General features: G+C 39.1%; 1 protein-coding gene across 1 annotated transcript in view; it reads right to left on the bottom strand.

The window, feature by feature from the left end:
• The window catches only part of LOC124162013 (gamma-aminobutyric acid receptor alpha-like), a 373,606-nt gene that overhangs the window by 26,182 nt on the left and 333,023 nt on the right, over positions 1-14,401 (bottom strand). The window contains exon 6 of the mRNA XM_046538331.1: positions 3,120-3,202. Within this exon, the coding sequence (XP_046394287.1) occupies positions 3,120-3,202 (83 nt within the window). The remainder of the gene's footprint in view (positions 1-3,119; positions 3,203-14,401) is intronic.

The following is a 14,401-nucleotide window of genomic DNA, read 5'->3' as shown; positions in this document are numbered from 1 at the left end:
TTTTATTGGCACTTAACCTGTATAAAAATGTTGCTATAAATTTTTCCTCAGTACATTATTCGTAATTTTACTTGAATCAGCTGTTCAACCTCTAAAGCGGTCCTTCTCAATGAATTTTTCACTTACATTCAATTGCCTGTTTTATCACTCCGGCTGTTGTAACATGCTTTGACCTGTTGCTATAGTTTCCAAGGAAATACGCTCTCATTTACATAAGTGGCAAATGGTCGATTTTTCAAATAAATTGCAGCAGAGTGGAAAAGAGAGACAGATGAAAATAAAATTGAAAATTATATTCGTCATTTTTCTCCATCAACTATTCATGTTTCGGATGAATGTCTGGATCAATAGTAGTCTATAAAAGCAAATGAAATAAACTCTTCATCAATTCCTATTCTTTTCTCGTGATAATAATATGTCGAGTCTTTTTCATTGAAGATTCATTCAATTAATTTTTTTAAAGTCATGTGGTAATCAAATAGATTATTTCTGATAGATGGGATAAAAGCTGCGTATGTGTGTGTTGAGAGAAAACAATTTGCCCGTTGATTTTTAACGAAAAGTATGCTGTTGGTAATCCCATGATTGTTCTTCCAAAAAATAATCGGATAAGTGTAGACGCCACGCACAATAGTCAATAGTGAATTTGAAGTGAATTACAGTGATGGTGAGTGAGGATTGGCGAACGTGTCAGGATCTCCCAGGAGTTGCCATTCGTGAGTGTGGCGCTTCGAAGAAGGTTCAAGACGAATGCAGTGTCGTGTAGTTGCACGGTATTATGCAATGCTTGTTATTCGTCCTTTCTTTTCAAACCGATTTTTTTTTACTTTTCTTTCGGCTTATCCCAACAACCAATAAATCCCAAAATGGTTCGTTCCCAATCAGTTCGGAAAAGCTGGTCTCCAATGCAATTGTTTATACACGATAATTCATAATTGTTTTTATTACTCCAAAATAAGTACAGAATAGAATTAAAAACATAAAAAGGAGTAACTTTAGGTAGCCATTAAGGACAACCTGCTTTATAGCTACCAACATTTACATAGGGTCATGCTTACATAGAAACATTTTAGGCACAACATTTGAATTGAAGTAAGTACGTACAAGTATTGCATGGTATTATATCAAAGAAAAACATCCTCCATACTTTGCATTCTAAACAACCAAGACTGTATATTTTTCATAATTGCGTTATTATTTTTTGCTTTCAGACGTGAATCAGATAATAAATTATACACTTTTGGGCCTATAAACAAGAAACAACGTTTATACAGCGTTAGGTCTTGGGAATGTAATACGTGATCTTCGTAGGATGAAGGAAGGACGGTTGTATAATAATAACCCCGTATTTCCACTTCTCACGAAAAATCGACGTAAAACCTTGTAAATAAAAAGATGTCTCAAGGGAAGCAAACCTATACTACAAAATAAAGGAAAATCGATAACACCCTTTGCTTATGTTTTCGTCAATTAACTTATAATTTCCGCTTGATTTTTTTTGCCTCCGTTGGCCTGAGTGCGCTCACGCCACCAAGTTTAATTTATTCCCAATTTCTTCCATTAATCGGTATTTACATCTTTTACGTAATTCAAAAAAATGCACGCTTTGCCTTAAAATTTGCCATAGCAAAAAAAAGAATGAATATCCTCAATTGAGACGCGTCGCGGCGAAGCGTTGGCTTCTCCCCACCCACCCCTTCCATTCCTCCCTCCATTTAACCCCCCCCCCCCTCATGGCCGAGAGTTCGCTTCTGCTCCGACTGGATGGCCGCAGCTCGTGTGCGCGGATTATATGGTATTAATTGGACCGAAATGCACTGTCGCTGCGATCGAGCAGGTTACCAAGCAACCGTTTTCGGCGTAAAATAAAAGTGATGATGTAGTTTTGGGTTTCAAACGGTCACTAAACTCTTTTTCATCTTTGCTGCTTGGGTTTTCTCATCCGCAGCAAGCGGCGCAAACAGATCCGGCACAAAAGCCCACAGCAGATTTAAGGGCGTTAAGCTGTGAAATGGATACGGGCATCAAATGAGCGTCGCAAATACATTTCGTGCGTGATATTCCACGCCACGAAATCGACGTGCTGCTGCAGTTGACTTTATTTCACATGGCTTGGCTAAAGTACGAGAGATTTATTCGGTCCAAAAAATTCCACTCCACTTTGGATTTATTTATTGTGTGTACACTTGTTCCATAATTCAAAGTTTCTCGTTTGCTGTTTTATTAAACCACGTAAGTATTATGAACAATTTGTGCTTGCATTCTATTGGAAAAGTTTCCCATGCATAAGGCCGCAACTATGGGAAGACCATAAAGTGATGTGAAAAACACGGTAATGTCATAAATTGAATGCTTCCCTGAACAATATTGGAATGTATTAGGCATTGATAGAAATTGTATTTTTTCTGTGTTTTCCTGAAATATAACATCGTCGTTTTTAGGGTACTTATATCTTACAATATATGTTCATGGTGTGTACTTCTGGGTGTGAAATTTTATTTGGCATAAAAATATACAGGACAACATAAGATACACTATCAGGTAGCATCAATTTGATATAAAAAAGGAAGAACAGCGTAATGTGGTTCGCGAATGTTGTTGTGCTTTTGCTTATTACTCCTGGTTATTAAGATTATGCTTTCAACGTAACCTTTGCCTGTCTCTGTAATGATGAAAGTTATTCAAATACTTTCACAATAACGTATAGCAGTCGGTTGATAGCAGAGAATTTTTATAAATAATATTGTATTGCTTTAGGGCTCCAGTAGAGAGTCAGAAAATCTTTTGAGAGAATTTGGTGAAAGCATGCGAACTCTGCAGTGAGGTTCTAGTTATAAGCGATATTTGGTCGCTAAATAAACTTGTAGTCGGAAATTTTACTCTAATATTCATTCGTGCATTTTATAGAAGTACTAATTTAGAGTTGAAAAAAATTGGTACTAACGATCCAAAGTGAACGTTACATAGCAATGAAAATTTAGGCTCGTGGCATTTCAACGTCTCTGACACACTTAGACCATGAAATCCATGTTTCCACGGAGAGTCGCGTTTTATTCGATTTTTCTCCGGATTCAAATCTGTGAGTGTAACGACTGCGTGTATGTGAATAGTGAACTTACAGCTTCCGAATTTGAGCGGGCATCTTTGGATGTCCATGGGGAAGTCTTCCAAATTCATCGGGCAACCCGCTTTGATAGTTAACCTGGAAAATATGAAAGAAAAGATTAAATGTTTGGCTTTTGAATAAGTAAAGGTCTATGCTAACTACAATTTCGCGTCTTGCCCCTTAGGCCACGGATTTCAACAGAATTAAGCCAATAGTGTTATTGGAAAGTGGAAATGAATCGTGAATCTTTTTCAATACATACATCAGTTTATAATGTATTGAAATCTTATAAAAGTGAAGTTTTGGGAAAGCGTCTTCGCATTAGACGTCATATCCTAATAAACAAGTAAGATTGATGCGAAGGTTTATTTTGAAAATCTCGAAGTGAGAAAGGCAATAAATAGGTTATTGTACAAAATGTAAACGGTCTTTGTGCTTTGAAAACGCCATTCAGTACCATACTACACATACCACATATACATACCACGTATACATACCACAGCACTAGGCGGTGGAGAGGCAAAAAAAAAAATATTGGCTGTATAATTTTGCCTGAAAATTATTTTTACTATTATTTGACTGTTGATATATAAAACAACTAATTGGTTCAAAATAAAATACGCTTGGTACGATTATTTTACTTTGGCGGCAAGGAAAATTTAGTTTGGGAAATATTTAATTTCTCAATTTCATTGCAGGTTGAGCAAATTAATTGCCACGTATGCTCTGAAAATCCACGCTTCGAGTCAATGTCACTGTTGCATATGTGTTCCGTTTGATTAAGTTGTTTGGTCTGTTCTGCGGGATAAGGCGAGTGCCACATGGATGCAGCCGTGTCGCTTCCCCACTCGCCCTCCCGCCAATGAATCGTGTCCAAATGGCCTCCCTCCACGCTCAACATCATCGACAACTAACCTCTGGGCCCACTCCGAAGAGCGGAAGGACACCTTGGCAACCGCTGCTATTGGTTGCATCACACCAGCCGAACCAGACTATTTTTTTCATATTCGTATTATCTTCAAATTTTTACTGTAAATAGAGTGGAGTGTTTCAATAAAGACTCGTACCTTTAATGTTATAATGATATCGTATGATCTAGTTTCATGTTTAAATTTTAGTTTTTGATTGAAAATATTTGAAAACTCGTTTTCTTCCGTTTCCTCTGATGATATATTAGTGGTGCTTACAGTTCATATTACGTATGCTGGTTCTCTCTTAGCGATAGGCATAATACGCGAACGTTTAATTTCAGCGTGTGATTCAGACTCAAGTCTCTCGCGGATACTCTGACATTAATTCGCATTCTCACGGGACCCTCAATTACCACTGCAACAGTTCCCTCCCAACTCATCTACTCATCTCGAGAGGAGCGAAAAGTATACATTTCGAATACTTAGCTAAGAATTTTCAGAAATAATTGTGTCCTGGATTGTGGAATCCCATGCGAAGAACGGGCATCAGCTGCCGGTGTCGGATCTATAGGGGGGGGGGGGGCAAGGGTGCTATAGCTCACCCTTTGGGTATCCATTTTACACTAGATTGAATGGTAATTTTTTCCGACCCCCACTACTGCTGGAATTTTTTAACTCTTCTGGTCCCTATCCTGGATCCGCTACTGTCAGCTGCTATATAGGAAGCCACCGGCCTGCCTCCCGGAATATTCCCACCACTTTTTCCTTCTTCTCTTGCCCAAACTCAAAGTGCACGCCTTCTTCCAATTTGGCCATTTTTGCGCTTCTCAGAGATCGGTCAGCCTGAAGGGCGATGCAGATTGCCACGTGTTGCTTATATTTGCAGCGATCCACGTGGTCCGTTCCCAAGGCCGTTTGCGGGCGATGTTGCGTGAAAATGAAATTGAGCACCACCTTCGAGATGTCCTTGGGTGATGCAACAGACTGAGGATGCTGTAATAGCTCTTATATTCTCGGCAAACTCGGTTTAGTGAATCATATTGCTTTGCTTGTACCCCTAAAAACGGGTGAAATGCACTCAAGTTCTACAAATTATGTACTATACGAAGTTGTATATGAAAGCAATTTCTGTTGATATGGGCAAATGGATGCCTGCAAGTAAAAGGGCCGCTTTCATTATTTCTTTACGAAGAAATCAAAAGCGCCCTGAAAGATCTGGAGAACCGACAACTGGAAGCTCAGTGCAGAAGGCAGACTCCGCGGCGACTATAAGGCGTAATGCATTTAAAGATTTATGTCCGCACACAATTCGAGGAAGAGAGACAGCAGCATAAAATGAGGACAATTAAGGCGATAGCTTAATCCACAACAATCGAACGAGAATTTGAATTTGTTATAAACTTTAGTAATTCGGATAGCTTTGGTAATGCAACACATTAATTATCTTTCTCAATGCAAGGCCTTTAAAATGAGCCATTGCTAGTATTTTTATCTTCCATTTTGATGGAGATCAATAGCGTCTGCGCCAGATCCTCTGAAGATACCTCACATAAGAGGAGATTTCCGTCTAATACGAAGACGTATTCGATATGAAGTGAAACACTTTGCACTTTCTACATAAAAATTTATTAAACTACAGTCGACATGTTTCGTTGCACTGCAGCATTATCAAGACTAAACCAAGAAGTTAATCATACAAATGTATATACACAAATTGCACTCTCGCAAACATTTGAGAAATTGGGGGTGGAAGGTGGGGTGGAAAGGAGGGTTGGGAATTTTAAACTGACCGTTGGTCTGGGGTGAGGTAGGGGAGGGGGGATGGTGACTATTTTCAGGTGCTCGGAGGGTTTTTTCCCCCCATTATTTGAGGGAGGTCAAGGGTCGGAAAATGGAAGGGAAAAACATGGTCATTAGTAATAACATCTTTCCTACTAATGGCAGAAACGATGATAAAATGCCCAACCCTCCTTTCCACCCCACCTTCCACCCCTAATTTCTCAAATGTTTGCGAGTGTGCAATTTGTGTATATATATACTGGTATGGCTAACTTCTTGGTGTAGTCTTGATAATGCTGCAGTGCATCCAAACATATCGACTCTATTTTAATAAATTTTTATGTGGAAAGTGTAAAGTGTTTCACTTCATATCTCATAATGGATCTCCACAAAGTATCTGCCTAATCCATCCAATTCACGAAGACGTATTATTAGACAAAGAGTAATTTCGCAAATTTGCAGTTTTATATCATTGCAATTCCTTGTAAAACCGTGACATGGATTACAAAAAGACTTTGAGGATTTTTCCTTCTAATAAGGTGAAGACGATGTACCAAATTTTGGTCGAAATCGGTGACCCTAAAGTCAAACAATCTCCTGGTCGAATTTTAGGTGGTATGAACCGTGCATATTTTTGGTGAGGGTATGATTACTGCCGTGGGAGAAATATCAAAAAACTTTGAGATTAACAAACTGTGTGTGCGAGGTTGATTGAGGTGCACGCGGAAATTTGTTCAGAAGGGAAAATGTATGAAGTGACTGAGTGAGAGAGACAAATGGAGAGAGAGAGCGTTTATGTATTTGTTTCGATGGGCATTAATTCACTTGAATGCCTTCCTACCATCAGCCCCTCATTTTATCCTATCCATTTATTTGCTTAAATGACCATTTTTAGGAGTTCTGCCCTTCGGGGAATTTTTCTTCATTCAGAGTGTGATAGATCTCTTGAACGTAACGTTTAATTGGCACAAACGACTGAGGTTCAAAATTGAAAATGAAAATGAATTTTCTCAGATGGATTTGGGCAGATATGGATATCATTCTACCTTAAGGGGATGCAAATTCACCAGTCTTCATTGATGATTTATAACTAGTTTAAAACGTGAGCCAATTTCTTGACGTTTTTAGGAATACTTCTACACGGTAAAACTGTGACATCCTGTGACTGTCTCTCGAATGCGTGTCAAAAGTTTTAATCACTTTTTTTGTTGGTGTAACAATTTTAAAGTTTGGAATGTGGGTTTGCAATCTGAAAATTTCAAGATGAAAACTATGATTTTTTGGGTACTGGTGAATAAGAAAATGCAAACAACGGCAATTTGAGATGGATTGAAACGACCTACCTACTCAATTACGTCTAACGGAGGTAATCATCCTGTCCTTAGCAACGTAATGCTGAAAAAATAAGTGAAATCATTGCCTCACCATGACATGGCAAATGATTTAGTAGATAAATCGATACATTTTTTAAAGCAATTTTTTCCCCGATCAGATTGTCCTCGAAGGCTGCTCGCAGATGTAATAGTCGTGCGTCGAAGAGCGCAAAAAGACAGTATCAATGCCGTGACTTGGAAGTGGACGGGAGAGAGTGGGGAGGGAGGGGTTCCTCATGCCTCGAAGTAGCAGCAATCCCCATTCACTTCAGCAATACGCCGTCGGGAGCAGGCCTCTCTCTCTTCGCTACGATGGCCTCTTCTTTTTCTTTTATTACTATTTCCTGAATGGTCCCCATGCTTTATTTCAATTCCACTCCTATAGATGGCACCGTATCGGTTTCAATGGTGATGGCATGAAAAAATAAATACGCACGTCGGGAGGGGGTGGAATAGTCATTGAGCAACCCTCTCACTCGGCGCTCACTCCGGCCTCTACTCGAGGGTCGTGGCTGACGACCATTGCCGGAATTGGGGCGCATGCGAATGTAAAGAACGTGCAAATAAATCAAATGTGCGTTCCGTATTTCACTTTTTTACAACTTAATTCTTAAGGTATGGAGTCGATGCGATTTAGTGGAGATGGCATTTGTAATACCATGTTAGTGTGACTTCATTGTTTCTATGCTTCAGCTAATTGTGTCGAGCACAGCGTTGCCGGATTGTTTTATTTTATCACTATGTAAATAAAAATGTGATATACTTTAGTGATGCTAAATTAAATTAAAATTTCGGCGTATGAAAATGGATGTACGTACAATAAGATATATATTGTATATTAAAATGTAAAAAAATAATCTCCTTCTTTTTTAGATATATTATTAGATGCCTCACTCTAAATAGGTTTCATGGGACAAGTTTTTAAGGTTTTCCACAGCCGTGAAAGGCTGCGAAAGGCAAGAAACGTGTAAATATGAAAATTTTAGCCATTGGGAGAGCGGAGTGGAGATTTGAGTCAAAGCAATCTTTGGATTGGTAACTTAGAATAATGTTGACTCCTCCGAAGGATTTCATGATGATTGGGGGTACATCGAACACAGTCAAAAACGTTGTACTTAATCTCCACTCTAATATCAATTAAGTAAAATGAAGTAAGAAGTATTAAGTTCAACTTGAAATCTAAGCGTAAAAAAGTGACTTCACATGGAATAAGATTATTTGCATCCAATATTCCAAAAAGTGAAACAGAAATATTATCCGGCGCTAAAGGATGCGCAGGCAACCTTGAATACGGAGCGACCATTTGGAATACAATGAGGAAAGACTGAAACCGTGAATTAAATGAATTGCAAAGGAAGGCTGAAGAAAGTCATTGAAAACTGCTTTTACACGAATGAGGCTGTAAGCGACTCGGAGGGTACGCGCAAGGCTTCGATTAATTGAGCAATTTATAGAAGACAACTTTTTGAGCGATTCCAAGAGCATCATCGCCGAAACTCTCTATATTTCTAGCCCCGACAGACAAGATTGATTAATGGATATATTTTGCCAAACGGATATTAATTCGTTTTTCGCCCGAACAACTTGAGTAACTTATAGGAGGAACTTTGCATGCGCATCTCATTTTTCTCTCTTTGTCAACGGCTGGTGTCGTAACACCCCCGCCACACGTTTTAAGGCGACTCGAGCGGTAATATGCAGATGAAATTTGTAATACGTTAAAATTCGTTGATTGAAGCAGAATGAATGAAGAGAGAAGAATGAGCCCGTGCCTAGCAGACAAAGGCAACGCCTTCGTCAACAAGGGCAAGAGTGAACTCAGCGCTCTTAAGAAGGCAAGAGTGTGGTGTGCGGATGTGAAAAGGCATTATGCGGCCTCTATGTTCACCGTAACATAAGTAGTGTATCCTCTCATTGACCTCTAGACTGTCTTATTAACCGTGTCATTTTTAATATCTAGCATTAGGATTTTTTTAACTTCAGCGGATTTAATGAAGTTTGCCGTACTCTTAAGAAAAGGTCTTCGAGAAATCCAGACTCTTTTCTATCTCCAAATGTTTAATATTGAAACTCAACAAGGCAAAACTTGATCATCAGATTGTTAGACCAACATCATGGGGAAAAAGTGCTTACATTTCCTCATCTCATCATCCTAAACAATCAACTTATCTGAATTGTCATAAAAATCGCAGAAGTTCAAGTGCCAAATACATGTTAGGGACAAAGCATAACACACGATTAATGGGGGAAGTCTTTAATAATGTCGAATGCATTAAATGAAATGGATGTTAAGTGATACAACTTAAAAACCACTTCTACATTTAAACTGAAAATATAAAATATCGTTTATTCCTCGATTATTTTGCTAAATGTTCTCGCGAATAATGCTGGCGATTCATAGTAATTTTTTGAAGCTGCTGACATTTAATGAAATGGTGATAAAATTGGCAGGTTTTATGTATAAGAGAGTTGTCCATCGTGGTATGAAATTAAGTAATAATTTAATATGGCAATAAAACAAGACCACAAACATATTTGTCTGGTTGAAGACATTCCGCAATAAGATGTAATGAATGTAGCTCAATGTGTGATTTACTGAACAGCTTTCAGCATGGAAAGCCGCCAATTATCCATTTATATCGTGAAAAATTGTAGAAAAACATTATTGATTGAAAATAGAACAGATGTTTGGCAGGGAACGAAACAAAAATGATATAAACGTCGCATAAATTAAATTAGAAATATTATATCTCCTAAGTTAAATGCTATAATTGGGATTGTATACAATGTATCTGGGCTCATTTTTTAATGAGAGTTAAATTTTTATTCTAAGAAAGAAAAAATATTGAAAAACATAAAATTGTCATCATTTTCAATCGCTTGGGCAAGCATTTTCGGAACAAGGAATTGCAGAGAAATATAGTTGGATGAGTTCGTTTGGAGGTGGAGGCGGATACGATGTGAAATAATTTGTGTCCTGTTCGGGAGTCGAAGGGAGGAACGGCACCCACGGAGACCCACTGCGCTCGTCATTTCGTTTGACACTTGCCATGTCATGTTTTTGATTCTAACCGCACATTCGAGGGGCGCTACGGATCCCTCCGCCACCCCCAAGCGACAGAGATTGTAAACTCGCCGGTGCGCATTTCGCCATATTGGTCCCTCTCTTTCAAGGCCCTCGTGGTTGCCATGGTAACGCGAGATCATTGCGAAGTATTTTTGAGAGATTTTATGGCGCATTATTTCGACTGAAGCTATCACTCAAAATGCCTCTGCATTTAAGAGATGTTTATTCTAAAGGAGGGAACAAAAGGCCCTGAAATAGGTTTGAAATCCAATATCATCATTTCACAGTTTTATCCCTCTTTTACTCCTTTAAGTGACTTCACACCGTTCAAAAAGGCAGGATATTCAGTTGAAAACTCCTTCCGTGGTCTCTCCCAGCAAGTTTTTTGCTGAATGTGACTTTTTGGTTACATTTTTATGCGAAAGTAACATCGTGTTCTATCCTGAGTTTCCAACCGGTGTGACCGCATTGCGACTATCATATGCTGTTTTATAATCTCGGGGTCTTGTTTGTGCTTCGAACTAGTCTCAGTTTACGCATTTTTGGTTAAATTTTGCATGATATTTGTCATATTCCTCAGCATCTTGCCTCGTACCGTTCTCTTCATTTGAGGTTAGAAGTAGCAAAACGAACTGCTGCATTATATCCATCTAAAAGTGTTATCGTTGATTGTGTGCATGGTTATCAAATTATACAATATTAATTGGTGTTTGAAACATGGAAAGCATACTACCATTGCTTATTTTTACGAATGCAACAAAAGACGATTCTCCTCGCGGTCACTACATTTGTTTTAGGCAATCGCATATTTAAGTGAGTTTGCAAAAGTTTCCACATGCGACTTACTGAGGGACACGGATTTCACGGAAACAAAATCTGTGATTAGAGACATTGCGATATTCATATTCCTGATGATATGAGACATCGAACTTTTTCATTACTTTTCAATGCTTTTCCTCACGAGTGCTATTTCTCAATTGTAAACATTGATGAGATGAAGAAATCACATTTTGCTCTTGGCTGCGGGCATTTTTGAAACCCGATTATTCAAAGTGAGCTAAGTGGGAGCACTAATGAAGCTTTTGTGGGACGGTTTCCTCTGCGTTATCTCCCTGCTTTTTTTCTTCAGCGCAAAGTTCAAGGCCAGATGGGTGTGGATGGGAGTGGCTTTGGCTGACCAATGAGCGCCCCCTGTGATCGGCCCTCAACGGCACTCTCGCGTCACTCACGGCTGCTGTCGGACATATCGTACACGGGACATCCAATGTTTGGGAAAATGAAATGAGTCGAGGTACTGACAGACGTTACATTCAATAATTCTTATTGATCACTCTTTGGGCTGTTTTTCATCCACGAGAAAGCCGATAAAATATGCGTATTGGCAGCGACCCGAAGAAATCCGTCGAAAAACCCGGCCACCATCATTTGAGAAGAATATTTGGCTTAATGGTGAATTTCGAAAAAAATTCAAAGCGGGCGATTTCCGCCAAATTTGTTCAACTTTGAGGCTATGTATTTTATATAAAATATTAGCCTAAGAAAAATATTTTGCGTCAAAAAATGCACTAATGTGTTGGCAACAACTGTGCAAAGTCTCAACTTCCATACTCAAAAAAACCATTTTCGAGGTTTTGTCCAGCTTTTTTCGATTTCAGCCCACTGTGCGCCGGTGTGAAAAGATTGGCTGAAAGGAGAGTCGATTAGAGAGATGTTTCAAACGGATGTTAGGATTTCCACGCATATTCATCATCCTCTTGCAATGCTTACAAATAATAATAGAAGCTCATTGAATGAAGTTTCACTACCAACCCATTGACTCCGTTCATTGCATAGCGTTTCGTTTCTACGCATTTTTTAATGTTGGTGCTAAAATAGATAATCTCGAGCCAAACTAGAGATTTAGAGATGATTTTCAAGGAAATTACATCCGAAATGCTCCTCCATGATGCAAACTTTGCTACCGCGTCCTACCTCGTATCACACGGTTAAGAAATGGATGCTTACAATAGGTTCTCTCGATGATATATCTTTGGATGTGTTCGAGCATGCATTCCAATTTCTGTTTTTCCCTCGGCGTGGAGAAGTTTCCTGGATTTGTTTGTTTTGTCAGCGTAATGAGGAATGCTATTCTGTTTGCCTCCGACGCCAGAATTTTAGTCATAGGTTAATTATAAGGTTTCCCCAACGTTTGGTGAAAGCCTCAAAGATATGCGTGGTGATTGTGTGTATCAATTACGTAGGTATTCCATATGAAGTACTACGGAAGAAAATACGTTTAAGATGCGAGTATTTTCTGAAGTTAAAGAAAACATTCTTGACTCACATTTCCAACGGGCCTCACTGAATATAATCGCCTATTAGCTCCCTCTTGGGAACACTAGCGCTCGTAAAGAAAGCAAAATTTAAGGCCGCACAAGACAAACGCCAAAGTAAGTGTCTGAGTTACTCTCCACTCTTTTGCGCCTACTGCGCTCAAAAACGAGCATTCTTTTCCAAGCTCTTTACTTGAGGATGGAAGACAGTGGAAAGCCTCTTTTTGGCTCAAAAAGGCCAGATTCCTTTCGAGGGAATCGCATTTTTTATTCACCTTCCGCTTTGGACCGTGAGTGCATATATATAGGCCTGTTTGCGGCTTTACGGGGAAGACAGAGGGGGTGGGGGCTCTGCACGGAAGTGCGCCTTCGGGCGACTCAGCACCCCTTCCTCCTAGCGAGGAAATAAGGCGGCCAATTTGATGATGTCGGGCGGCGAGGCAAGCGATATGACGGCGCGGATTTTTCGTTTGCGGTTTTTGGAGCTGAAGAGACCGTGTGCGCGATGTTTTAACGCCGAAGCAACATAATTATATTAAAGACGGACAACTGAAGTTTGCTACATATCCTGAAGGTTGTATGCCTCTTTATTGTTATATGCGAGAAATACTTTCATCTGATCTTATTTTTTTTAATATACTCAAATTTTTGCTTACGTATAATCCATTTTAATCATGGAAAATTTTTCGCCAAGTAGGTAATAGCAGCTTTCGTTGTCTGCAAAAATTTTGTAATAGATAGCAGGTTTAAAATTTATTTATAATGTTAGAAGTTAAAGAAACTTTGCAGTTCTTAACTAAGCTCCGTCGTATGATTTAATTCGAAAGAAAAAGTCATTTTCGAAAGAAAAATTTAAGAATTTCTCATTAATTGCAAATCCATTATGATAGCAATTCCTATGCAATATATATTGTGAACATTTTTCTATTTTGAGGCCTCATCAAGATATATCAAAATAGATATTCCAAAGGAATTGCTATCGTCTTCCTACAGCCTTTGTACTCCAATGCCCCCCCCCCCCACCCGCAATTGCCATAGGGTGGTTTCCTATTATTTTTTTATTGCCTAAATCGAAAGATTATTACTCCTGGAGTACGTATTTCACGCTTTTAGATTTTTAAATGACGATATCTATTTTTCGCGATTAAATGAAAAGTGAACATTTTCAAGCGTGCGAAAACGCGACGGGTAAGTATGAATACCGGGAAAACTCCCGTGTGACGTATTTCTGGTTCCCGCTGCCGCAAGTGAGGTGACCTTGGGGCGAGGCTCTGAGCGCTGATACGACGCAGGATGCTATCAGGTAGCAGAGTACCATGCTAGCTGGTAGCGCTTGGCTTAAGTAAGGATTATTTATCAAACGAAGAAAACTTTCCGACCTTAGCCAGTTTTAATAGGTGATTATTAAGAGATGTTTCCCTGAGCTCTGTGCCTCATGCATGCATTGGTAATCTCAGACGATGTAAAACTCATATCTACTCGTATAGAAACTAGGTCCCTGTGACGTCACGTGGAGTGGCATCGAATGGGCGCCAATCTGGCCTTTTTCAAATGAGGATAAATTGACCATTGCCATTCGTCTAAACCGGTATTTCTAAAACCAAATAATTTGTATATTATGAATACACTAATGGTGGGTAACGAATCGCAATCAATGCCTTTCGTTTTCTTTGATGAAGGAAACTACCCTATTGGCTATTCTAACTAGGCCCGTCGAAATGAAGGTTCCTGGTGATGATGCGAAAACCGATAATGCAATATAGTTCATAAGCAAAATTTCCTGTCTGTTTCCTAATTAATATACTCAAATTCATTCAAATCTAGGTATGTCAGAGGTATTTTCTTAATGCAAT

Source organism: Ischnura elegans, chromosome 7 (genome assembly GCF_921293095.1).
Source record: "Ischnura elegans chromosome 7, ioIscEleg1.1, whole genome shotgun sequence".
In the NCBI taxonomy this organism is placed as follows: Eukaryota; Metazoa; Arthropoda; class Insecta; order Odonata; family Coenagrionidae; genus Ischnura; species Ischnura elegans.
Note: the sequence above shows the minus strand (reverse complement) of the source record. Positions and strands in the feature narration are given on the sequence as shown.